The sequence below is a fragment of the Tamandua tetradactyla genome, chromosome 14 (assembly GCF_023851605.1).
Source record: "Tamandua tetradactyla isolate mTamTet1 chromosome 14, mTamTet1.pri, whole genome shotgun sequence".
NCBI classification, from domain to species: domain Eukaryota; kingdom Metazoa; phylum Chordata; class Mammalia; order Pilosa; family Myrmecophagidae; genus Tamandua; species Tamandua tetradactyla.
Genome location: NC_135340.1, coordinates 55082745 through 55108699, shown reverse-complemented (window position 1 = coordinate 55108699; position 25955 = coordinate 55082745). Strand labels below are relative to the sequence as shown.

At 37.0% G+C, this 25955-nt stretch overlaps 1 protein-coding gene across 1 annotated transcript in view; it reads right to left on the bottom strand.

The window, feature by feature from the left end:
* The window catches only part of RTF1 (RTF1 homolog, Paf1/RNA polymerase II complex component), a 97880-nt gene that overhangs the window by 8270 nt on the left and 63655 nt on the right, over positions 1-25955 (bottom strand). Inside the window, exons 7-8 of the mRNA XM_077127511.1 lie at positions 769-904; positions 89-266 (exon numbers count right to left, since the gene is read on the bottom strand). Coding sequence (XP_076983626.1) covers positions 89-266; positions 769-904 — 314 coding nt within the window. The remainder of the gene's footprint in view (positions 1-88; positions 267-768; positions 905-25955) is intronic.

Here is a 25955-nt window from a genome sequence, read left to right as displayed (position 1 = left end):
CAAAAGATTTGTACAAAAGACCCTACACCTCAACTGAGAATTATTATATTTAAAATGTGGACAATTGCCTTAAGAAAGAGATACTAACCCGATAAACTGGTTTGCTGTTATGATTTCCAATGCCAATTCTTACAAAACATCCTGTGACAGTTTTAGCAAAGAAGGGCATATGACACCAACGTTCCAGCTTATGCCGTGATAACCGAACCCTATTCAATTCTTCAGGTAAGGAGACTGGTTGTGATTTTGGAGGAATCTCTTCTTTCCTGTAAGGAACAAAGGGACACTGGAGAAAGTGTTCATCATAAAAATGGATCATGATAAATAATAATAACTTCTCAAAACCTAACCAGAGTACATTTGATTAACTCAGTAGGAGTAATAAAAGAAGTACCAGGAAAGAGATGTAATAGAATCCTCTCCCATTCAGTAGTGTGAACTGTCTTGAAGCAAAGTTAAGAGTAGGCTGTCATAACAGATAACCTATCAGAGTAGGAAAACTCATGAAAGCTCCTGGTCAATCTGAGGGTGACACAAAGTCAGTCCTTGCCTGCCAAGCCTAGATGAAATATCAAGGGATACAGACTAAGAGCCAGAGGGCAGGAGAAACAAATGGGCTGATGTAATGGGGAACTCAGCTCAGCAGTTGAGGGTACTGAATCAAACCAAAGTTCATAGTCCAAACAGGGAGATTTAGGAAATTACCATGAACTTCTCCTCAAAGAGCTCACTTATCCTGACTACTAAATCAAAATGTACACAGCTTACTCCTCCTCTTCATCAGACGATGATGTTCGGGATGAACGGTCAGACTTTTCACTGGACTTGTCATCCTCTTCCTCCTCCTCATCATCAGAGTACACTTCACTGGTTTTTAATGGCTGTTTTTTTGCAAGGAGCTCAGCTAATAAAAAGAAAGAGGGACAATTTACCTAGGTTCTCTCAATAAGAAACTGAAACATTTTTCATTCTTGAAAAAGAACTAGAACATGGACAAGGACTCAAATAGACAGCTCCATCCTCTCTGAACTAGTTTCTGTAACTTACACTATATATAGAAGCAGGGGCACCAGAGAGTTAAAATTGTTCAGGCGCCAAACACCAGGCCCCAATACATAAGAAAAAGGGCTGAAAGATTGCTATTTGTTGGACAAAGGGAGGCACCAACATTACTGAGAGTTGTTTTTTATTCCACTCAAGTGGAATAAAAGACAACTTTTATTTGGAATGGGGGAAAAACAAATTCAAGTTGTCTTCAGACAGTAATTGTGGAAAGCTTTATTTTCAGTTTGTAGTACTACTTGTAATAGCAGAAGACTGAAAACAACTTGAATGTCCACTAGTCGGGACATTTTGGAATGAACTCTGGTACACTCACTCAGTAGAGTACTATGCAACTGTGAAAAAGGAATGAAGCATAATTATGTCAGGAGTTGGGAGACAAACATTTTAGGCTTGTAGGTCATGCTGTCACTTTTGCAACTACTCAGCTTTGCTGTTGTGGCTAGATAGCAGTAGTAGACAATATGTAAATAAATGGATGGGACTGTATTCCAACACAACTTTACTTAAAAACAAAAGAGGTAGTTGGCTGACTCCTGTGTATACAACTAGTGAGTTATCTCCAGGATATACTGTTAAATGAAAAAAGATGGAGAATAATCTGTACAGTATACTACTGTTAATCTAAAATGGGGGGTTGGGTGGGTGGTAAGCCTCTATCCCTATGCTTTTTTTTAGGAAGGATATAAAAAAACATTTAAGTGGCTACCTGAGTACAGGAGGAAAGTGAAGGGATAAAACAGAAAAGTACAGAAGCTAAACTTCTTTGAATATCCCTTGTTCAGCAGATTTAACTTGGGAGTCATATAAATATTTTATATAATCATAAAAAAAATCATTTTTAAACATCCAAAGAAAAATGAAAAGAAAGGAACCAGTGGTATATTCATTTGATGGCATAACTACATAGAAAAAAACTATAAAGTGACTTTAAAGCACAGCCATTTGGCTGTATACCCCTAAAGGGATATATCCTAAGAACAAAAGAAACTATTTTTGGTAACCATATTATTGATAAGAGTGTTGGAACTTTTATTCTGGTACTAGTATGTGTGTCTTGTGGGATATAGTTTGTAAATAATTAAGTGGTGGTAATTGACAACCAGAATTTTGGCATGGGGAAAGGAGGTACAGATGTAAGACAAATGAGGTAATTAAAAACCCTGGATTTCAAAAACGGTCCTGACCCCCAAATAGCAGGATACACATTCTTCTCAAATGCACATGCATCATTCTCCAGGACAGACCACATGTAAGGTCACAAAACAAGTCTCAATAAACTTAGTAAGACTGAAATTATATAAAGCATCCTTTCTAACCAAAATGGAAGGAAACCAGAAATCAATAACAGAGAACTAGAAAATTCACAAATATATGTAAGTTAAAAAACACACTCTTCAGCAAAGGATCAAAGAAGTAATCATAAGGGAAATCAGGATATATCTTGCTACATAAACAAAAATGATGAATGAAAACATATCAGAACATATGGAACACGATAAATCCCCGCGTGATTTGAACAGTGAATAAAAAAGTACCTGTAAAGTCCCCTTGGGGGAAATGGTGAAAAGGGGGAATAATTCAACTTCTCCATGTGGAGAATTCCTGATACTCTCACAAGCAGTGAGGACAACCAAAGCAATAGGCTGAGCCCTCAATCTTGGGGTTTCTTCATATGAAACTTATCCCCACAATCTACTTAAAATTAGGCATAAGAGTCACTCCCAGAGAATCTTTTTTGTTGCTCAGATGTGGCCTCTCTCTCTCCGCCAACACAACAAGCAAACTCACTGCCCTCCCCCTTTCTACGTGGGACATGACTCCCAGGAGTGTAAACCTTCCTGGCAACTTGGTACAGATATCCTAGAATGAGCTGGGACTCAGCATCAAGGGATTGAGAAAACCTTCTAGACCAAAAGCGGAAAGAGAGAAATGAGACAAAATAAAGTGTCAATGGCTGAGAGATTTCAGAGTCGAGAGGTTATCCTGGAGGTTATTCTTACATGTTATATAGATATCATCTTTTTAGTTAAGGTATACTGGAGAAACTGGAGGGAAGTGCCTGAAAATGTAGAGCTGTGTTCCAGTAGCCATGTTTCTTGAAGATGATTGTATAATGATACAGCTTTCACAATGTGACTGTGTGATTGTGAAAACCTTGTGTCTGATGCTTCTTTTATCTATGGTATGGACAGATGAGTAAAAGATATGAATTAAAAATTAATAAATAATAGGGGGAACAAATGTTAAAATAAATTTCATAGATTGAAATGCTAGTGATCAATGAAAGGGAGTGGTAAGGGATATAGAAAAAATAAGGGAAACAAAGGCTAAAATATATTGGGTAGATGGAACTACTAGCAGTCAATGAGAGGGAGAGGTAAGGGGTATGGTATGTATGAGCTTTTTTCTTTTTTCTTTTTATTTCTTTCTCTGAATTGATGCAAATGTTCTAAGAAATGATCATGGCAATGACATTGTAAGTTACTGATTATTTACCAAGAATGGAATGATCATATAGTATGAATGTTCGTGTTTGTATGTTGTTATGTTTAAAAAAATTTAAAAAAATATATATGGGACACTGCAAAGGCAGAGCTCTAAGGGAAATTTATAGCCCTGAATGCTTACATTAAAAAAAGAAGATCTCAAATCAGAGACCTAACCACATACTTGGAGGAACTAGAAAAAAACAAAACAAAATACTATACACATAAATAACAAGCTAAACCCAAAGTGAGCAGAAGGAAGGAAGTAACATTGGAATAGAAATAAATGAATTAGGGAATAAATGAAAAAAAGAATTTACAAAAACAAAAGTTAGTTCTTTGAAAAGATCAATAAAATTGACAAACCTTTAGCTAGAGTGAGAAAGAAAAAAAAGATAAATTATTAAAGTCAGAAATGAAAAGGGGACAAATTTCTCATCTCTCAGAAATAAAAAGGATAAGAGGTTACTATAAACAACTGTATACCAATAAATTAGGAAACCTAGATGAAATGGAGAAGTTCCTAGAAACTACACAAAACTTACAGTGACCATACAAGAAATAAAAAGTCTCAAGAGACCAATAAGAAGTAAAGAAACAGTAATTAAAAACCTTCCCAAAATGAAAAGCCCAGATCAGATGGCTTCAAAAGTGAATTATAACACATTCCAAGAAGAATTAAAACAGATCCTGTTCAAACTCTTTTAAAAAACTGAAGAGGGAACACTCCCTAACCTATTCTATTGAGACAAATCTCCTTCAAATCAAAACCAGACCACAAGATACCACAAGAAAAGAAAATTAAAGACCAATATCCCTTATGAATATGGATGTAAATAGCCTCAACAAAATATTAGCAAACTGAATCCAACAACACATTAAAAGAATTACACACCATGATCAAGTAAGATTTATTCTTATTTGATCATGGTGTGTAAACAGATTTCAACAGAAAATCAGTTAATGTAGTACATCACATTAATAGAATGAAGGAAAAAAGGCACGATCATCTCCAATGACATCAAAAAAGGCATTTGACAACATGTAGCACTCCTTTTTTGATACTGATAAACACTTAAAAAACTAGAAAGTGTTCCTCAACATGATAAAGAGCATATAATATGAAAACTCAAAGCTAACATCACATTCAATGGTGAATATCCGAAAACTTTCTCAGTTCAGCAACAAGACAAAGATGCCCACTTTCACCATTATTTTTCAACACTGTACTGGAAGTTTCCAATTAGGAAAGAAAAAGAAATACAAAAATTAAAAGGCAACCAAACTGGGAAGTAAAACTTTCCCAATTTACAGATGACATGATTCTATATATAGAAAATCCTGTGCCTAGAAGTGTTACATGGTGGAGGAGAGGATGCATGCAACTAATCTCAAATGTTTAGTTAATGGATATAGATGTAAAGAGTAACAGAATAAATATCACAAAACACCAAAAGTTGGTAAATCTGGGCATCAGGGTAAGGGGGTATTTTAGAGTTTTATGTACTGTTTTTGTATTATTTTTGCAACTTTCCTGTAAGTTTGAAGTTATTTCATAATAATAATGCAGGGACAACTGGATATTCATATGCAAAAGACTGACTTAGGACTCCTTCCTCACACCATACACAAAAATTAACTCAAAATGGATTACAGGTCTAAATATAAAAACAAAAGCTACAAAACTCTTAAGATAAAAATAGGAGTAAATCTTTATGACCTTAGCTGGGTTAGGCAAAGATTTCTTGCACAAGCAAGAGAAGAAAAATATATAACCTGGACTGCAACAAAATTCCAAACTTTCGTGCTTCAAAGAACATCAAGAAAGTTAAAAGGGTAGTCTTACAGGGAAGGTGGTAGAGTACAGAGCTCCAAAACACCTACTAAACAGGAAGGAACTGCCTGAAAAAACTGCTGTGAAACTGGAGATCAGAAGAACACTGTAGAGTGTCCAGGGAAGTGCAGAAGGAAGAGTTGATGAACAATGATAAAGAACAGTAAATTGCTCTTTCCACACAGCAGCTACTGGCACCCATAGCCCACTCTCATGGCAGGCTAACTTGGAGTCAGCCCCTGGCTACTTCGCTAGTGACAGAAAGGGATATAAAAATCCTCTTCCCCAAGAAGAGGGATGGGCACGGTTGATCACTTATCATTTCCCTCCCTTTCCTCAAAATGCAGTGAGCTTTAGTGGATATTTTGATCATAAAAATATTTTCTGCTGGTAAAAAATTCAAATAATATACACAATTTTAAAGAACTAATCAGTCCTTAGCTCATTTAAACCCAAACTACTGGAGTCCAGAATGGGAACAAGGGATGTCTGTCTACTGGGAAACAGAGGAGACAACCAAACAACTGTAAACAAGGACTCCAAAACAACAAGCAAACTAAAGTTCAGAAAAGACAAAGGCCCTAAAAGACAGGGAAAACCCCTGTATACACAGCATTCGCCTTGGGCACACATTCCTGATAGGAGGGCTGAAGCTCAAGGAAACTTCTGTCTTATCACCAGATGGTTAAAAAAATCAAGAAACAAACATCTCAGAAAATAAATACCAGAGTTAACATTTCAAATATTAAAATGTACAGTGTACAAGAAATAGGAAATTATGTCCCATCCAAAGAAAGAGGACAAAAATTCTGAAAACACCAACGAAGAAGACCATAATATGTACATAACAAACAGAAAAAAGCAAGAGTTTCAAGTTCCAAGTAGACTGAGAGCTGACTTCTCATCAGAAATGATGAAAGCAAGAAGGTAATGAATTGAAATACTTAAACTGCTGCAGAAAAACAACTGCCAGTCAAGAATTTTATATCTGGCAAGACTCTTTTTAAAAAAATGAGGAAGAGCAAAATGGCAGCATAAGGAGGGGCTTATTCACTCTCCCCTGCATAGCAGTGAGTGGACAGATAAAAACTGTGATTCAATTGTTCTGGGGCTCCAGAGATAAGGGAGTTCTGTGGAGCATACAAGGAACTAAGTTCTGTGGAGCATACAAGGAACTAAGTATGAGTGGGAAAGACTGAGAAAGGCCTTCAGAGTCTGTGAGTAATTCTGTCCATGGCTCCTGGCACCCACCCTCCATCCTGGAGGCAATCAAGACTGCCATCTGCAAGGCAGGTCAGAAAGTACAGCCTTGGAAAGCTTAAGGAAAAACAAAGGCTTTTTGAAGTCTTTCCTGACCCACTCCACAGAGCTACTTGGATCTGATCTATGTCCCTTGCTAAGTATGTAGCCCTGTTTTGGCTAGGAAATACTGACAAACCAACTATCAAAAAGGAGCCTTAACACAACAAGAGCCTAGACAAGAGAGGGAAACTGACCTTCAGAATAAAACCATCAAGCTAAATAAATGCTGAAGTATAAGCAAAAAATTATAAGCCATACAAAGAAACAAGAAGATATGGCCCAGTCAAAGGAAAAACTAAAAAAATTGGAGGAGAAACAGAATTTGGAAAAACTAATCACAGATGTTCACACAAATCGAAATCAATTCAAGGAGATGAAGGAAAAATGGCTAAAGTGATAAAGGATATTAAGATGACACTGAGTGAGCATAAATAAGAATGTGAAAGGATGCCAAGAAAATTAACAGATCTGATGGGAACAAAAAGCACAACAGAAAAGATTAAAAACATGCTGAGGCTTACAACAGCAGATCTGAACAGGCAAAAGAAAGGATTGGCAAACTAGAAGATAGGACATTTTTGACAAAAAGAAGGGATAAAGTATGGAAAAATTTGAGCAGGGTTTCAGGGCATGAATGATAGCATGGAGCACAGAAATGTACGTGTTATGAGTGTCCCATAAGGAGTAGAGAAACGAAAATGGGCAGAAAGAATATTTGAGGAAATAATGGCCCCAAATTTCCCAACCCTTAGAAAAGACATAAACATGCATATCTAAGAAGTGCAATGCACTCCACTCAGAATCAATCCAAATAGACCCACTCTAAGACACATATTAATAAGACTACCAAAAGCCAAAGATAGAGATCATTCTGAAAGTGGCAAGAGAAAAGCAATGCATCACATTACAGGGGACGTCCAATAACACTATGTGCCGATTTCTCACCAGAAATCACGGAGGCAAGAAGGCAGTAGCATGATCTATTCAAGATACTGAAAGTGAAAAATTGCCAGGCAAAAATTCCTTATCTGAAAAACAGAAGTTTAAAAGATTTACTGATAAACAAGAAGTTGAGAGAATTTGTTAACAAGAAAACTGCCCTTCCAGAAATACTAAAGGGAATTCTGCAGGTTGAAAAGAAAAAATAGGAGAGAGAGGCTTGAAGGAGAATGTAGAAATGAAGATTATCATCATTCACTGAGTAAGGGTAACTAAAGGGACAAAAAGAGACAAAAAAAAGATATGCCATATAAAAACCAAAGGATAGAATGGTTCAAGTAAATACTACCTATGCAAGTAGTAACACTAATGTTAATGGATTAAACTCCCCAGTCAAAACACACAGACTGACAGAATGGATAAAATAAAATATTATTCATCTATACATTGTTTACAAGAGCCTCATTTTAGATTTAAAGGCACAAATAAGTTGAAAGCAAAAGGCTGGGAAAAGATATTCCACACAAGCAATGACCAAAAAGGAGCTGGAGTAGTTACACAAATATTAGCTAAAATAGGCTTTAAATGCAAAAATATTGTAAGAGACAAAGAAGGACATTATATATTAATAAAAGGGGCAATTCACAAAGAAGAAATGACAACCATAAATATCTATGCACCTAACCAAAGTGCCCTAAAGTACACAAGGCAAATACTGGCAAGACTGAAGAGAGTAACAGATACCTCTACAATAGCAGTTTGAGATGGCAATATACCTCTGCCATCAGTGGAACATTTTACACAGAGGAACAATAACAAAACAGAACCTAAACAATAATGGTAAATGAACTAGACCTAACAGACATAAATATATATAGAACATTATACCCCAAAACTGAAGAATATACATTCTATTCAAGTGCTCATGGATCATTCTCCAGGATAGACCGTATGTTTGGTCACAAACAAGTCTCAGTATTAAAAAGATTGAAATCATATAAAGTATTTTCTATGATCATAGTGGAATGAAGCTAGAAATAAATAACAAGTAGAACTGGAAGGTTCATATAGAGTTGAACAATGCACTCTTAAACAATCAGTGGGTCAAAGGAAATCATAAGAGAAATTAGTAAACGTCCTGAGATGAATGAAAACAACAATATAATATATTAAAAAAATTATAGGATACAGAGAAGGGAGTATTGAAAGGGAAACTGATAGCCTTAAAAGCCTACATTAAAAAGAAAGAAAGAGCTAAAACCAAAGACTTAACTGCACACCCAGAGGAACTAGAGAAAGAAGAACAAACTAATCACAAAGTAAGCAGAAGGAAAGGAATAAAGATTAGAGAGGAAATAAATGAAACTGAGAACCAAAAACCAATAGTGAAATCAACAACAGCAAAAGTTGGTTCTTTGAAAAGATCAACAAAATTAACAAACATGTAGCTGGACTGATGAAAAAAAAGATGCAAAGAAATAAAATAAAAATGAGACAGGAGACATTACTACTGACCCCACAAAAATAAAAAATGATCATAAGAGGATACTATGAACAACTGTACATTAACAAATTAGGAAACTTAGATGAAATGGAAAATTTCCTAGAAACAAACAAGCAACCTACACTGACTCGAGAAGAAACAGAAGACTTCAACAGACTAATCACATGTAAAGAAATTGAATAGCTTATTAAAAACCTCCAATGAAAAAAACACAAGGGCTGTACAGCTTCAGATGAATTCTACCAAACACAACAAGAAAAACTAATGCCAACCCTGTTCAAATTCTTCCAGAAAGTTGAAGAGGAGAGAATACTGCCTAACTAATTCGGTGACACCAACATCACTCCCATACCAAAGCCAGATAAAAATATAAGAAAAGAAATTACAGAACAATCTCTCTTAGAATATAGATGCAAAAACTTAACAAAATACTTGCAAATTGAATTCATAAGCACATTAAAATAATTATTTACCATGATCAACTAGTTTTATTCCAGGTATCCAAGGATGTTCATCACAAGAAAATCAATTAATGTAATACACTACATTAATAAAACAAAACCACATGATCATCTCAATTGAAGCAGAAAAGGCACCTGACAAAACCTAGCATCCTTTCTTGATGAAAGCACATCAAAATATATCCAAGAGTAATCTGGGCAGAAGATTAAAAAGTACTTGCAAAAGATCCTTGAGGGACTAGGGGAAAAAGTATAAATAATAAACTTCCCCAACTATGGAAGACCTGATATTCTTACAGTCATTGGGGACTGCCAATTTGATAGGCCAGGCCCTTGATCTTGGGGCTTGCTCTTATGAAACTTATTCCTGCAGAGGAGAAGCTAAGACTTATGAGTATGCCTAAAAGTCACCCAGAGAACTTCTTTTGTTGCTCAGATGTGGACTCTCTCTCAATGCCAACTTAGCAGGTAAACCCATTGCTTTCTCCCCCTTCATGGAACATGACTCCCAGGGGTGTAAATCTTCCTGGAAATGTGGGACATGATTCCTGGGGATGAACCTTGCCCTGGCAACATGGGATTGAGAAAGACTTCTTGACCAAGATGGAGAAATGAAACAAAATGAAGTTTTAGTGGCTGAGAAATTGCAAACAGAGTTGAAAGATCATTCGGGAGGTTGTTCTTTTGCATTATATAGATATCTCTTTTCAGTTTTGGTGTACTGGAGTAACAAGAGGGAAATACCTGAAATGGATGAACTGTAATCCAATATCCTTGATTCTATTTTATTTATTTATTTTTAAACATAACAACATACAAAAACGAACATTCTTACCATATGATCATTCCATTCTTGGTATATAATCAATAACTCACAATATCATCACATAGTTGTATATTTATCACCACGATCATTAGAATATTTACATCAATTCAGAAAAGGAAACAAAAAGAAAAAAATTCATACATACCATACCCTTTACCACTCCCTCTTACTGAATGCAAGTATTTCCATCTACCCAATATATTTTAGCCTTTGTTTCCCCTATTTTTTCTATACCCTTTATCACTCCCTACCATTGATCACTACATTTCAATCTACTAAATTTATTTTAACATTTGTTCCCCCTACTATTTATTTATTTTGAATTCATATGTTTTACTCATCTGTCCATACCATAAATAAAAGAAGTATCAGACAAAGGTTTTCACAATCACATAGTCACACTGAGAAAGCTATAGCATTATACAATCATCTTCAAGAAACATGGCTACTGGAGCACAGCTCTACATTTTCAGGCACTTCCCTCCAGCCTCTCCAATGCACCTTAACTAAAAAGGAGATATCTATATAACGCATAAGAATAACCTCCAGGATAAATTCTCGACTCTTTTTGAAATCTCTTAGCCATTGACAATTTTTTCTCATTTCTCTCTTCCCCCTTTTGGTCTAGGTTTTCTCAATCACTTGATGTTAAGTCCCAGCTCATTCTAGGATTTATGTGCCAAGTTGCCTGAAAGGTTTACACCCCTGGGAGTCATGTCCCACACAGAGAGGGAGAGGGCAGTGAGTTTGCTTATCATGTTGGCGGAGAGAGAGAGGCCACACCTGAGCAACAAAAGAGGTTCCCTGGGGGGTGACTCTTAGGTTTAATTTAAAGTAGGCTTAGCCTATGTTTTGCAGGAATAAGTTTCATAGGAACAAACCCTAAGACTGAGGGCTTGGCCTATTGCTTTGGTTGTCCCCACTGCTTGTGAGAATATCAAGAATTCTCCACATGGGGAAGTTGAATTTTCCCTCTTTTTCATCACTCCCCCAAGGGGACTTTGCAAATACTCTTTTATTCACTGTTCAAATCACTCTGGGATTCATCCGGGCATCACTCTGGACAAACCTACAAAATCTCAAGCCCTACTCAAGGTTCCATGTACTTATGGTGTTCAACTAACCTGTCCACATAAATTATATTAGGAAGTACACTAGTCAAAATATAAATTTTGTACCACATAAACATTTTTTGCTTTAGTCTAACATAAGTTAAAGCTCTAAAATATGACTTGCCATCTATTTTCAACACCCTGCAATACTGACAATCCTTTGTTCTTCCTCATTCAAAAACGTTTTTTAATTTGTACATTTAGTTACTATCATTGTGCACTCTAGGCATTCCTAGATTATACCATCTCAATCTTTATCGTCTATCTTTCTTTCTGATTTCATTTGTGCCCCCAGCCCTCCTTCCTCTATCATTCTCATATTCAGCTTCATTCAGTGTACTAACATAATTGTATTACAGTTAGGTACTATTCTGCTATCCATTTCTGAATTTTTACAATTAATCCTTTTGCACAATCTGTATCCCTTCAGCTCCAATTACCCAATATTTACCCTATTTCTATCTCCTGATGGTCTCTGTTTCCAATCGAAATTGTCCAAATTCATTCACTAATGTTAGTTCATATCAGTGAGGCCATATAGTATTTGTCCTTTTGTTTCTGGCTAATCTCAGTGAGCATAACGTCTTCAAGGTCCATCCATGTTGTTACATATTTCACAACTTTATTCTGTCTTACAGCTACATAATATTCCATTGTATGTATATACCACAGCTTGCTTAGTCACTCGTCTGTTGATGGACATTTGAGCTGTTTCCCTCTCTTGGCAATTGTAAATAATGCCATAAACATTGGTGTGCAGATGTGCATTTGTGTCCTGGCCCTCATGTCCTCGGAGTAGATACCTAGCAATGGTATTGCTGGATCATATGGCAATTCTATACTTAGCTTCCTGAGTAACCATCAAACTGGCTTCCACAGTGGTTGTAACATTTTACATTCCCACCAACAGTGGATAACTGCGCCTCTTTCTCCACATCCTCTCCAGTAGTTGTCATTTTTCTGTTTTATTGATAATGGCCATATTGCTGGATGTGAGATGGTATCTCATTGTGGTTTTGATTTGCATTTCTCTAATAGCCAGGGAAATTGAGCATCTTTTCATGTGCCCTTTGGCCATTTGTATTTCCTCTTCTGAGAAGTGTACGTTCATGTCTTTTGCCCATTTTGTAATTGGGTTGTTTCTCTTTTTGTTGTTGAGTTGAACAATCTCTTTATATATTCTGGATACTAGAACCTTATCTATCATTTCCAAATACTGTCTCCCATTGTGTAGGCTGTCTTTTTACTTTTTTGACAAAGTTCTTTGATGCACAAAACTGTTTAATTTTGAGGAGTTTCCATTTTTGTCTTTCTTTCTTCAATGCTCATGCTTTGGGTGTAAGGTCTAGGAAACTGCCTCCTATTGTAAGTTTTATAAGATATTTCCCTACATTTTCTTCTAAGTTTTATGATCTTAGATCTAATGTTTAGATCTTTCATCCATTTTGAGTTAATTTTTTGTATAGGGTGCGAGATATGGATCCTCTTTCATCCTTTTGCATGTGGATATCCAGTTCTCTAGGCACCATTTATTGAAGAGACTGTTCTGTCCTAGATGAGTTGGCTTGACTGCCTTATCAGAGATCAACTGTCCATAGATTAGAGGGACTACATCTGAACAACCTATTCGATTCCACTGATCAGTATATTTATCTTTATGCCAGTACCATGCTGTTTTGATCACTGTGGCTTCAAAATATGCCTTAAAGTCAGTTTGTGTGAGATCTCCGACTTCATTTTTCTTTCTCAGGATATTTTAAGCTATTCGGGGCACCCTGCCCTTCCAAGTGAATTTGGTTATTGGTTTTTCTATTTCTGAAAAGTAAGTTTTTGGGAATTTAATTGGTATTGCATTGAATCTATAAATCAATTGAGGTAGAACTGACATCTTAACTATATTAAGTCTTCCAATCCATGAACATGGTATGCCCTTCCATTTATTTAGGTCTTCTGTGATTTCTTTTAGCCCTTTCTTGTGGTTTTTTTTTTACATAGGTCTTTTCTATCCTTAGTTAAATTTATTCCTAAATATTTTATTCTTTTAGTTGCAGTTGTAAATGGAATTTTTTTCTTGACTTCCTCTTCTGATTGTTTATTACTAACATATAGAAACACTACAGATTTTGAGTGTTGATCTTGTAATGTGCCACTTTGTTGTACTCATTTATTAACTCTAATAGCTTTGCTGTGGATTTTTCAGGGTTTTTGACATATAGTATCATATCATCTGCAAACAGTGAGAGTTTTATTTCTTCCTTCCCAATTTTGATGCCTTATATTTCTTTTTCTTGTCTAATTGCTCTGGCTAGAACTTCGAACACAATGTTGAATAACAGTGGTGATAGTGGATATCCTTGTCTTGTTCCTGATCTTAGGGGGAAAGTTCAATTTTTCCCCATTGAGGTTGATATTAGCTGTGGGTTTTTATATATTCCCTTTATCATGTTGAGGAAGTTCCCTTCTATTCCTATCATTTGCAGTGTTTTCAACAAGAATTGATGTTAAATTTCATCACATGCTTTATCTGCATCAATCGAGATGATCATGTGGTTTTTCTGCTTTGATCTGTTGATGTGGTATATTACATTAATTGATTTTCTCATATTAAACCACCCTTGCATACCTGGGATGAATCCTACTTGATCATGGTGTATAATTCTTTTAATGTGGTGTTAGATTCGATTTGCAAGAATTTTGTTGAGGATTTTTGCATCTATATTCATTAGAGAGACTGGTCTGTAGTTTTCTTTTCTTGTATCTTTGTCTGGCTTTAGTATGAGGGTGAAGTTGGCTTCATGGAATGAGTGAGGTAGCCTTCTCTTCTTTTCAAATTTTTTGAAGTGTTTGAGCAGGACTGGTGCTAATTGCTTCTTTTTTTTTTATTAATTAAAAAAAATTAACAAAACATTTAGAAATCATTCCATTCTACATGTACAATCAGTAATTCTTAATATCATCACATAGTTCCATATTCATCATTTCTTAGTACATTTGCATCGATTTAGAAAAAGAAATAAAAAGACAACAGAATAAGAATTAAAATGAGTATAGAGAGAAAAAAAAAACCTATACCTCACATGAAGCTTCATTCAATGTTTTAACATAATTGCATTACAATTAGGTAGTATTGTGCTGTCCATTTCTGAGTTTTTATATCCAGTCCTGTTGCACAGTCTGTATCCCTTCAGCTTCAATTACCCCTTCTCTCTTTTTTTTTTTAATTAACGGAAAAAATGAAATTAACCCAACATTTAGAAATCATACCATTCTACATATGCAATCAGTAATTCTTAACATCATCACATAGATGCATGATCATCGTTTCTTAGTACATTTGCATTGGTTTAGAAGAATGAGCAACACAACCGAAAAAGATATAGAATGTTAATATAGAGAAAAAAATAAAAGTAATATAGAGAAAAAAATAAAAGTAATAACAGTAAAAACAAAAGAAAACAAAACAAAACAAAAACCTATAGCTCAGATGCAGCTTCATTCAGTGTTTTAACATGATTACTTTACAATTAGGTATTATTGTGCTGTCCATTTTTGAGTTTTTGTATCTAGTCCTGTTGCACAGTCTGTATCCCTTCAGCTCCAACTGCCCATTATCTTACCCTATTTCTACCTCCTGTTGGACTCTGTTACCAATGACATATTCCACATTTATTCTCGAAATAATATACAAATACTGTATTCTCACATCAGTGAGACATACAGTATTTGTCCTTTAGTTTTTGGCTAGACTCACTCAGCATAATGTTCTCTAGGTCCATCCATGTTATTACATGCTTCATAAGTTTATCTTGTCTTAAAGCTGCATAATATTCCATCGTATGTATATACCACAGTTTGTTTAGCCACTCTTCTGTTGATGGAGATTTCGGCTGTTTCCATCTCTTTGCAATTGTAAATAACGCTGCTATAAACATTGGTGTGCAAACGTCCATTTGTGTCTTTGCCCTTAAGTCCTTTGAGTAGATTCCCAGCAATGGTATTGCTGGGTCGTATGGCAATTCTATAGTCAGCTTTTTGAGGAACCGCCAAACTGCCTTCCACAGTGGTTGCACCATTTGACATTCCCACCAACAGTGGATAAGTGTGCCTCTTTCTCCGCATCCTCTCCAGCACTTGTCATTTTCTGTTTTGTTGATAATGGCCATTCTGGTGGGTGTGAGATGATATCTCATTGTGGTTTTGATTTGCATTTCTCTAATGGCCAGGGACATTGAGCATCTCTTCATGTGCCTTTTGGCCATTTGTATTTCCTCTTCTGATAGGTGTCTGTTCAAGTCTTTTTCCCATTTTGTAATTGGGTTGGCTGTCTTTTTGTTGTTGAGATGAACAATCTCTTTATAAATTCTGGATACTAGACCTTTATCTGATATATCATTTCCAAATATTGTCTCCCATTGTGTAGGCTGTCTTTCTACTTTCTTGATGAAGTTCTTTGATGCACAAAAGTGTTTAATTTTGAGGAGTTCCCATTTATTTATTTCCTTCTTCAGTGCTCTTGCTTTAGGTTTAAGGTCCATAAAACCGCCTCCAGTTGTAAGATCCATAAGATATCTCCCAACATTTTCCTCTAACTGTTTTATGGTCTTAGACCTAATGTTTAGATCTTTGATCCATTTTGAGTTAACTTTTGTATAGGGTGTGAGAGATGGGTCTTCTTTCATTCTTTTGCATATGGATATCCAGTTCTCTAGGCACCATTTATTGAAGAGACTGTTCTGTCCCAGGTGAGTTGGCTTGACTGCCTTATCAAAGATCAAATGTCCATAGATGAGAGGGTCTATATCTGAGCACTCTATTCGATTCCATTGGTCAATATATCTATCTTTATGCCAATACCACGCCGTTTTGACCACTGCGGCTTCATAATATGCCTTAAAGTCAGGCAGCGCGAGACCTCCAGCTTCGTTTTTTTCCCTCAAGATGTTTTTAGCAATTCGGGGCACCCTGCCCTTCCAGATAAATTTGCTTATTGGTTTTTCTAATTCTGAAAAATAAGTTGTTGGGATTTTGATTGGTATTGCATTGAATCTGTAAATCAATTTAGGTAGGATTGACATCTTAACTATATTTAGTCTTCCAATCCATGAACACGGTATGCCCTTCCATCTATTTAGGTCTTCTGTGATTTCTTTTAGCAGTTTTTTGTAGTTTTCTTTATATAGGTTTTTTGTCTCTTTAGTTAAATTCATTCCTAGGTATTTTATTCTTTTAGTTGCAATTGTAAATGGGATTCGTTTCTTGATTTCCCCCTCAGCTTGTTCATTACTAGTGTATAGAAATGCTACAGATTTTTGAATGTTGATCTTGTAACCTGCTACTTTGCTGTACTCATTTATTAGCTCTAGTAGTTTTGTTGTGGATTTTTCCGGGTTTTCGACGTATAGTATCATATCGTCTGCAAACAGTGATAGTTTTACTTCTTCCTTTCCAATTTTGATGCCTTGTATTTCTTTTTCTTGTCTAATTGCTCTGGCTAGAACCTCCAACACAATGTTGAATAATAGTGGTGATAGTGGACATCCTTGTCTTGTTCCTGATCTTAGGGGGAAAGTTTTCAATTTTTCCCCATTGAGGATGATATTAGCTGTGGGTTTTTCATATATTCCCTCTATCATTTTAAGGAAGTTCCCTTGTATTCCTATCTTTTGAAGTGTTTTCAACAGGAAAGGATGTCGAATCTTGTCAAATGCCTTCTCTGCATCAATTGAGATGATCATGTGATTTTTCTGCTTTGATTTGTTGATGTGGTGTATTACATTAATTGATTTTCTTATGCTGAACCATCTTTGCATACCTGGGATAAATCCTACTTGGTCATGATGTATAATTCTTTTAATGTGTTGTTGGATTCGATTTGCTAGAATTTTATTGAGGATTTTTGCATCTATATTCATTAGAGAGATTGGTCTGTAGTTTTCTTTTTTTGTATTATCTTTGCCTGGTTTTGGTATGAGGGTGATGTTGGCTTCATAGAATGAATTAGGTAATTTTCCCTCCACTTCGATTTTTTTGAAGAGTTTGAGGAGAGCTGGTACTAATTCTTTCTGGAATGTTTGGTAGAATTCACATGTGAAGCCACCTGTTCCTGGACTTTTCTTTTTAGGAAGCTTTTGAATGACTAATTCAATTTCTTTACTTGTGATTGGTTTGTTGAGGTCATCTATTTCTTCTTGAGTCAAATTTGGTTGTTCATGTCTTTCCAGGAACCCATCCATTTCATCTAAATTGTTGTATTTATTAGCATAAAGTTGTTCATAGTATCCTGTTATCACCTCCTTTATTTCTGTGGGGTCAGTAGTTATGTCTCCTCTTCCATTTCTGATCTTATTTATTTGCATCCTCTCTCTTCTTCTTTTTGTCAATCTTGCTAAGGGCCCATCAATCTTATTGATTTTCTCATAGAACCAACTTCTGGTCTTATTGTTTTTCTCTATTGTTTTCATGTTTTCAATTTCATTTATTTTTGCTCTGATCTTTGTTATTTCTTTCCTTTTCCTTGCTTTGGGATTAGTTTGCTGTTCTTTCTCCAGTTCTTCCAAGTGGACAGTTAATTCCTGCATTTTTGCCTTTTCTTCTTTTCTGATATAGGCATTTAGGGCAATAAATTTCCCTCTTAGCACTGCCTTTGCTGCATCTCATAAGTTTTGATATGTTGTGTTTTCATTTTCATTCGCCTCGAGGTATTTACTAATTTCTCTTGCAATTTCTTCTTTGACCCACTGCTTGTTTAAGAGTGTGTTATTGAGCCTCCACGTATTTGTGAATTTTCTGGCACTCCGCCTATTATTGATTTCCAACTTCATTCCTTTATGATCTGAGAAAGTGTTGTGTATGATTTCAATCTTTTTAAATTTGTTAAGACTTGCTTTGTGACCCAGCATATGGTCTATCTTTGAGAATGATCCATGAGCACTTGAGAAAAAGGTGTATCCTGCTGTTGTGGGATGTAATGTCCTATAAATGTCTGTTAAGTCGAGCTCATTTATAGTAATATTCAGATTCTCTATTTCTTTATTGATCCTCTGTCTAGATGTTCTGTCCATTGATGAGAGTGGGGAATTGAAGTCTCCAACTATTATGGTATTTGTGTCTATTTCCCTTTTCAGTGTTTGCAGTGTATTCTTCATGTATTTTGGGGCATTCTGGTTTGGTGCGTAAATATTTATGATTGTTATGTCTTCTTGTTTAATTGTTCCTTTTATTAGTATATAGTGTCCTTCTTTTGTCTCTTTTAACTGTTTTACATTTGAAGTCTAACTTGTTGATAGCCACTCTTGCTATTTTCTGGTTGTTATTTGCATGAAATATCTTTTCCCAACCTTTCACTTTCAACCTATGTTTATCTTTGGGTCTAAGATGTGTTTCCTGTAGACAGCATATAGAAGGATCCTGTTTTTTAATCCATTCTGCCAATCTATGTCTTTTGATTGGGGAATTCAGTCCATTAACATTAAGTGTTATTACTGTTTGGATAATATTTTCCTCTACCATTTTGCCTTTTGTATTTTATATATCATATCTGACTTTCCTTCTTTCTACACTCTTCTCCATCCCTCTCTCTTCTGTCTTTTCATATCTGACTCTAGTGCTCCCTTTAGTATTTCTTGCAGAGCTGGTCTCTTGGTCACAAATTCTCTCAGTGACTTTATGTCTGAGAATGTTTTAATTTCTCCCTCATTTTTGAAGGACAATTTTGCTGGATATAGGAGTCTTGGTTGGCAGTTTTTCTCTTTTAGTAATTTAAATATATCATCCCACTGTCTCCTAGCCTCCATGGTTTCTGCTGAGAAATCTACACATAGTCTTATTGGGTTTCCCTTGTATGTGATGGATTGTTTTTCTCTTGCTGCTTTCAAGATCCTCTCTTTCTCTTTGACCTCTGACATTCTAACTAGTAAGTGTCTTGGAGAACGCCGATTTGGGTCTAATCTCTTTAGGGTGCGCTGCACTTCTTGGATCTGTAAGTTTAGGTCTTTCATAAGAGTTGGGAAATTTTCAGTGATAATTTCTTCCATTAGTTTTTCTCCTCCTTTTCCCTTCTCTTCTCCTGCTGGGACTCCCACAACACGTATATTTTGCGGTTCATATTGTCCTTGAGTTCCCTGATACCCTGTTCAAATTTTTCCATTCTTTTCCTGATAGTTTCTGTTTGTTTTTGGAATTCAGATGTTCCATCCTCCAAATCACTAATTCTATCTTCTGTCTCTTTGAATCTATCATTGTAGGTATCCATTGTTTTTTCTATCTTTTCTACTTTGTCCTTCGCTTCCTTAAGTTCTGTGATTTGTTTTTTCAGTTTTTCTATTTCTTCTTTATGTTCAGCCCATGTCTTATTCATGTCCTCCCTCAATTTATCGATTTTGTTTTTGAAGAGATTTTCCATTTCTGTTTGTATATTCAGCATTAGTTGTCTCAGCTCCTGTATCTCATTTGAACTATTGGTTTGTTCCTTTGACTGGGCCATATTTTCAATTTTTTGAGCGTGATCCGTTATCTTCTGCTGGCGTCTGCGCATTTAGACAGATTTCCCTGGATGTCGGACCCAAGAAGGTTGTAAGATTTTTCTGTGAAATCTCTGGGTTCTGTTTTTCTTATCCTGCCCAGTAGGTGGCGCTCGTGGCACACATTTGTCTGCGGGTCCCACCAGTAAAAGGTGCTGTGGGTCCTTTAACTTTGGAAAACTCTCGCCGTCCGGGAGGTTCACTAGCCAAAGCGGCTTGGAAGAGTGCCAGCTGGCCTCGGGTCCGAACGCGGGGAGGGTCGCTGGCCGCCGCAGCCCGGGAAAGCGCCCGTCCGAATTTCCTAGTCAGCCCGGGGCGCCAAGCGTGGTGGGAGGGCGCCAGCCGCAGCAGCCCGCCAGGGAGAGTGCATGTTCCCGGGGAGTCACGGGTTTGGAAGGGCCTCCCCCCCGTCACCGTTCTCCACGGCCTGGGGATTTCCGATCCAATTCTCTCAGTTGGTCCGGGGGGCCGCGTGTGGTGTGGGCACCAGCCCCCGCGGTTTGAGGGGACTGCCTGTCCAATTCTCCCAGCCGGCCCGGGAAGGGGGAAGGGAGTGACTCCGGCGGCTTGCCGCCCCGCCCGATGAAGCCCGCGCCCCTCGGCAATCTCACCAGAGCGGGTTCTCTCAGCCAGCCAGCTGTTCCAGGATGGGGTACGCTGTTTTTTTTTTTATCTCTGTCGTGGCTTTGGGAGCTGTTCTGTATCGTTTCTACTCCCCTAGTAGCTGTCCCGGAGGAGAAACTAACATCCGCGCGTCTTACTAAGCCGCCATCTTCTCCGGAAGTCCAATAGTTAGGTTCTTGTGTCAACTTGGCCAGGTGATGGTAGCCAGTTGTCCAGTCAAGCAAGCACTGGCCTGTTACTGCAAGAATCTTTCATGGACTTAAATAATCAGTAAGTTGATTGTATCTATGGCTGATTATACCTGCAGTCAACTAAGGAGAGTGTCTTCTTTGCCCAGAGGGGCTGTGAAGGTTTTCCTCGAAGCTTCCCGACCGGCAATGGATTTCACATTGGTACAGCAACATCTAGTGGCGAGTGGGAAAGTCCAGAACTGCACGCGGCACTGCCTAATTGCTTCTTGACTGGTAGAATTCACATGTGAAGCCATCTGGCGCTGGACTTTTCTTTTGGGGGAGCTTCTTAATGACTAATTCAATTTCTTTACTTGTGATTGTTTGTTGAGGTCGTCTATTTCTTCTTGAGTCAATGTTCGTTGTTCATGCCTTTCTAGGAAGTCATCCATTTAATCTATATTGTTTAGTTTATTAGCACAAAGTTGTTCATAGTATTTTCTCATTACCTCCTTTATTTCTGTGGGGTCAGTGGGTATGTCTCTTCTTCCATTTCTGATTTTATTTATTTGCATCCTCTTTCTTCTTCTTTTTGTCAACCTCACTAAGGGTGCATCAATCTTATTGATTTTCTCATAGAACCAACTTCTGGTTTTGCTGATTTTCTTGATTGTTCTCATATTCTCAATTTCATTTATTTCTGCTCTAATCTTTGTTATTTCTTTCCTTTTACTTGCTTTGGGGTTAGTTTGCTATTCTTTCTCTAGTTCTTCCAAGTGGACAGTTAATTCCTCAATTTTTGCTCTTTCTTCTTTCTTGATATAGGCATTTAGGGCAATAAATTTCCCTCTTAGCAGTGCCTTTGCTACATCCTATAAATTTTGATATGTTGTGTTTTCATTTGCCTTGAGATATTTACTGATTTCTCTTGTAATTTTTTCCTGGACCCACTGGTTGTTTAAGAATGTATTGTTGAGCCTCCATATATTTGTGAATTTCCTGGCCCTCTGTCTACTATTGATTTCCTACTTCATTCCTTTATGATCTGAGAAAGTGTTTTGTACGATTTCAATCTTTTTTAATTTATTGAGACTTGCTTTGCGACCCAGCATATGGCCTATCCTTGAGAATGATCCATGAGCACTTGAGAAAAAAGTGTATTCTGCTGTTGTGGGGTGTAATGTTCTATAAATGTCTGTTAAGTCTAGTTCATTTATTGTATTATTCAAATTCTCTGTTTCTTTATTGATCTTCTGTCTAGATGTTCAGTTCATTGATTAGAATGGGGAATTGAAGTCTCCAACTATTATGGTAGATATGTCTATTTCTCTTTTCAGTGTTTGCTTCATGTATTTTGGAGCACTCTGGCTCAGTGTGTAAATATATATATATATTTAACTTTCTTACTGTATAGTGTAACACAGATGCAAAGTAAAGAAATAAAAAACCAATAGTTTTCAAAGCACTCTTCAACAAGTAGTTACAGGACAGATCCCAGAGTTTGTCATGGGCTACCATATGATCCTCTCATATTTCAGTGAATAAATATTTATGATTGTTATATCTTCTTGTTGAATTGTCCTTTTTATTAATACATAGTGTCTTTTTTTTGTCTCTTTTAGTTGTTATACATTTGAAGTCTAATTTGTTGGATATTGTTATAGTTACTCCTGCTCTTTTCTGATTGTTGTTTGCATAAAATATCTTTTCCCAACCTTTCACTTTCAACCTATGATTATCCTTGGGTCTAAGATGCATCTCCTGTAGACTGTATATAGATGGGTCCTGTTTTTAAATCCATTCTGTCAGTCTATGTCTTTTGATTGGGGAGTTCAATCCATTAACATTTAGTGTTATTACTATAAGGGCAGTACTTTCTTCTACCATTTTTCCTTTTGGATTTTATATGTCATATCTAATTTTTCTTCTTTTTACCTTTACTGATAGTCTTCATTTCTGCACTCTTCCCCACACCTCTCTTTCCTGTCTTTTCCTATTTATCTCTAGTGCTCCTTTTAGTATTTCTTGCAGAGTGGATCTCTTGGTCATAAATTCTTAGTGATTTTTTGTCTGAAAATGTTTTAATTTCCCCCTCATTTCTGAAAGACAATTTTGCTGGATATAGAATTCTTGGTTGGTGTTTTCCTCTTTTAGTATCTTAAATATATCATCCCACTATGTTCTTGCCTCCATAGTTTCTGCAGAAAAATCTATGCATAGTCTTATTTGGGCTTCCCTTGTATGTGATGGACTGTTTTTCTCTTGCTGCTTTCAAAATTCTCTCATTCTCTTTGACATCTGATATTCTGATTAGTAAGTGTCTTGGAGTACATCTACTTGGATCTATCCTGTTTGGGGTACACTGCATTTCCTGGATCTGTACTTTTAAGTCTTTCATAAGAGTTGGGAAATTTTCAGTGATAATTTCCTTCATTAGTGTTTCTCGTCCTTTTCCCTTTTCTTCTCCTTCTGGGACATCCATAACACGTATATTCATGCACTTCAGGTTGTCATTCAATTCTCTGAGTCCCTGCTCATATTTTTCCATTCTTTTCCGTATATTTTCTTTTGCTTGTCAGATTTTGGATATCCCATCCTCTAGTTCACTGTTCTAGTTTGCTAACTGCCAGAATGTAATACACCTGAAACAGAATGGCTTTTAAAAGGGGGAATTTAATAAGTTGTTAGTTTACAGTTCTAAGGCCAAGAAACGTCCCAATTAAAGCAACTCTATAGAAATGTCCAATCAAAGGCATCCATCCAGGGAAAGATACCTTAGTTCAAGAAGGTCAATGAAGTTCAGGGTTTCTCTCTCAAGTGAGAAGGCACATGGTGAGCATGGTGTCATCTGTTAGCATTCTCACCTGGCTTCCTGTTTCATGAAGCTCCTTGGGAGGACTTTTCCTTCTTCATCACCAAAGGTCACTGGCTTGTGGACTCTCTGCTTCGTGGTGCTGCAGCATTCTCTTTTATAGGACTCCAGAAACTTATCAAGACCCACCCAAATGAGTGGACACATGTCGTCACTTAATTCAGCTTAACAACTACTCTTGACTAAATCACATCATCCAGGGAGATGATCTGATCATAGTTTCAAACATACAGTATTGAATAGGGAATGGGATCTTGATTAAGACATGGCTTTTCTAGGGGACATACATCCTTTCAAACCAGCACATCCACTAATCCTATCTTATGCCTCTTGAAATCTAACACTGTAGTTTTCCATTGTTTTTTTCATCTCTTCTACTGTGCCTTTAATTCCCATAAGTTCTGTGATTTGTTTTTTCAGACTTTCGATTTCTTCTTTTTGGTTGTTCCTTGCCTTCCTTATATCTTCCCTCAATTCACTGATTTGATTTTTGATGAGGTTTTCCATGTCTGTTTGAACGTTCTGAATTAATTGTTTCAACTCCTGTATCTCATTTGAATTGTTGGTTTGTTCCCTTGACTGGGCCTTATCTTCAATTTTCCCAATATGATTCACTTTTTTGCTGGTATCGAGGCATTTGATTTCCTTAATTAGTTTATTCTGGAAATTGCTTTCACTTTTTTTTTTTTTACCTAGGATTCTTGCCGGGTGACTTTGTTCTCTATCTGCTCTTTGACATTCAGTTCAGCTTATTCTAGACCTCTAGCTTAGGTTTTGCTTAACAGATCACAGTTTTTCAGTTTTTGTTTTCAAAACTTTGTTTTTTCTTGCCCTGCCTGTATGGTGCTTTCTTTTTTTTCTTTTATTCCCCTTACGATGGTCTACTTTGGTATTATAGACCCTAGTCAGACTTTTTCCGACCAAACCATCCTCCTTTCAGGAGGAAAGAGTCACCTGCATCATTTTTCCCTGTGAGACCCAGCAGGTTGAAAGACTTTCCTATGAAGCCTCTGGACTGTGTTTTTCTTATCCTGCTCAGTATGTGACGCCTGTTTGCCTGTGGGTCCCACCAGCATAAGGTGATGTGATAACTTTAACTTCAGCAGACTCGCCCTGCTAGGAGCATGGTTGAGACAGAGGAGAGGTTGTAGGCTGGCTTTAATTGCTTCAGTTTTCCAGTCCGAATTCCTTGAGGGAGGGATCCCACCTAAGCTGCCCCACCCCCACTCCTGGGGAAGGCACAGCCTCCAGACAGACTCTCGAACAAGCTTAATTCTGCCCATGCTTGGGGCAGTTGGAGCCCAAGAAGCCCTGCAGCTATATCCAAAGAGCAGTCAAGTGTAGAAATACAGCCACACACACAAAAAAAAGAAGAAGAAGAAGAAGAAAAAAATCCTTTTCAGAGCAGGTCCCCTGTACCTCGGCTTTGCCAATCAAGAGCTTAAGTTGGTACGTTGCTCTGTATATCTCCAGGTCCTACGTGCCCCCTCCTTTCCTTCAGGGCCCAGACCCTTCCAAGTATTTTGTGCTGTCCAATCCAAAAAAACCTGTTTTTTTTTTTCTTTCTTTTTTTTCTATCAGCTCTGCCCCCGCTGCACTGGGGCAAAACCCAGCAACCTCAGCTTTTACTCAGAGGTTCAGCTGAGCTGGGGGCCTATTTTTAGTAGTCAGAATTTGTTAATTAATTCCACAGTTGACACTTGGTTGTGCTCAGTCCCTGCTGCTGGTCAAGTCTCTTTCCTTTCCCTTCTTGGAACCAGCCTGTGGGGGAGAGGCACCGGTGCGGTGGCTTGGGGAACTCATGGTTCTGGGTAGGCTTGCAGCTGGTCCAGCTTGTCCACATTAGGGAATGCTGTATGTCCAGTCACTGATGTGGTCCCAGCAGTTGTTCTGTACTGTTCCTGGCTACTTATTAACTGCTCTGGAGGACAAACTAAATCCCACTCCTCACTAAGCCGCCATCTTGGCTCCTCTCCAGCCTTGATTTTTAAAAATGACTTAATAACTACACAGCTTTTAAGGTGTGACTGTGTGATTATGACAATCCAATGTATGGAAAGATAAGTAAGAAAAAAAAATAAGGCAGGGAGTGGTATGGGATGCTCTGGGTGTTTTTTTAACTTTTATTTTGACTTTATTCTTTTTCTTTTGGAATAAAGAAAATGTTCAAAAATCTATTGTGATGATGAATGCACAGCTATATGATGAAAGTGTGAACTACTAAGTGTTAAAATTGGAAGA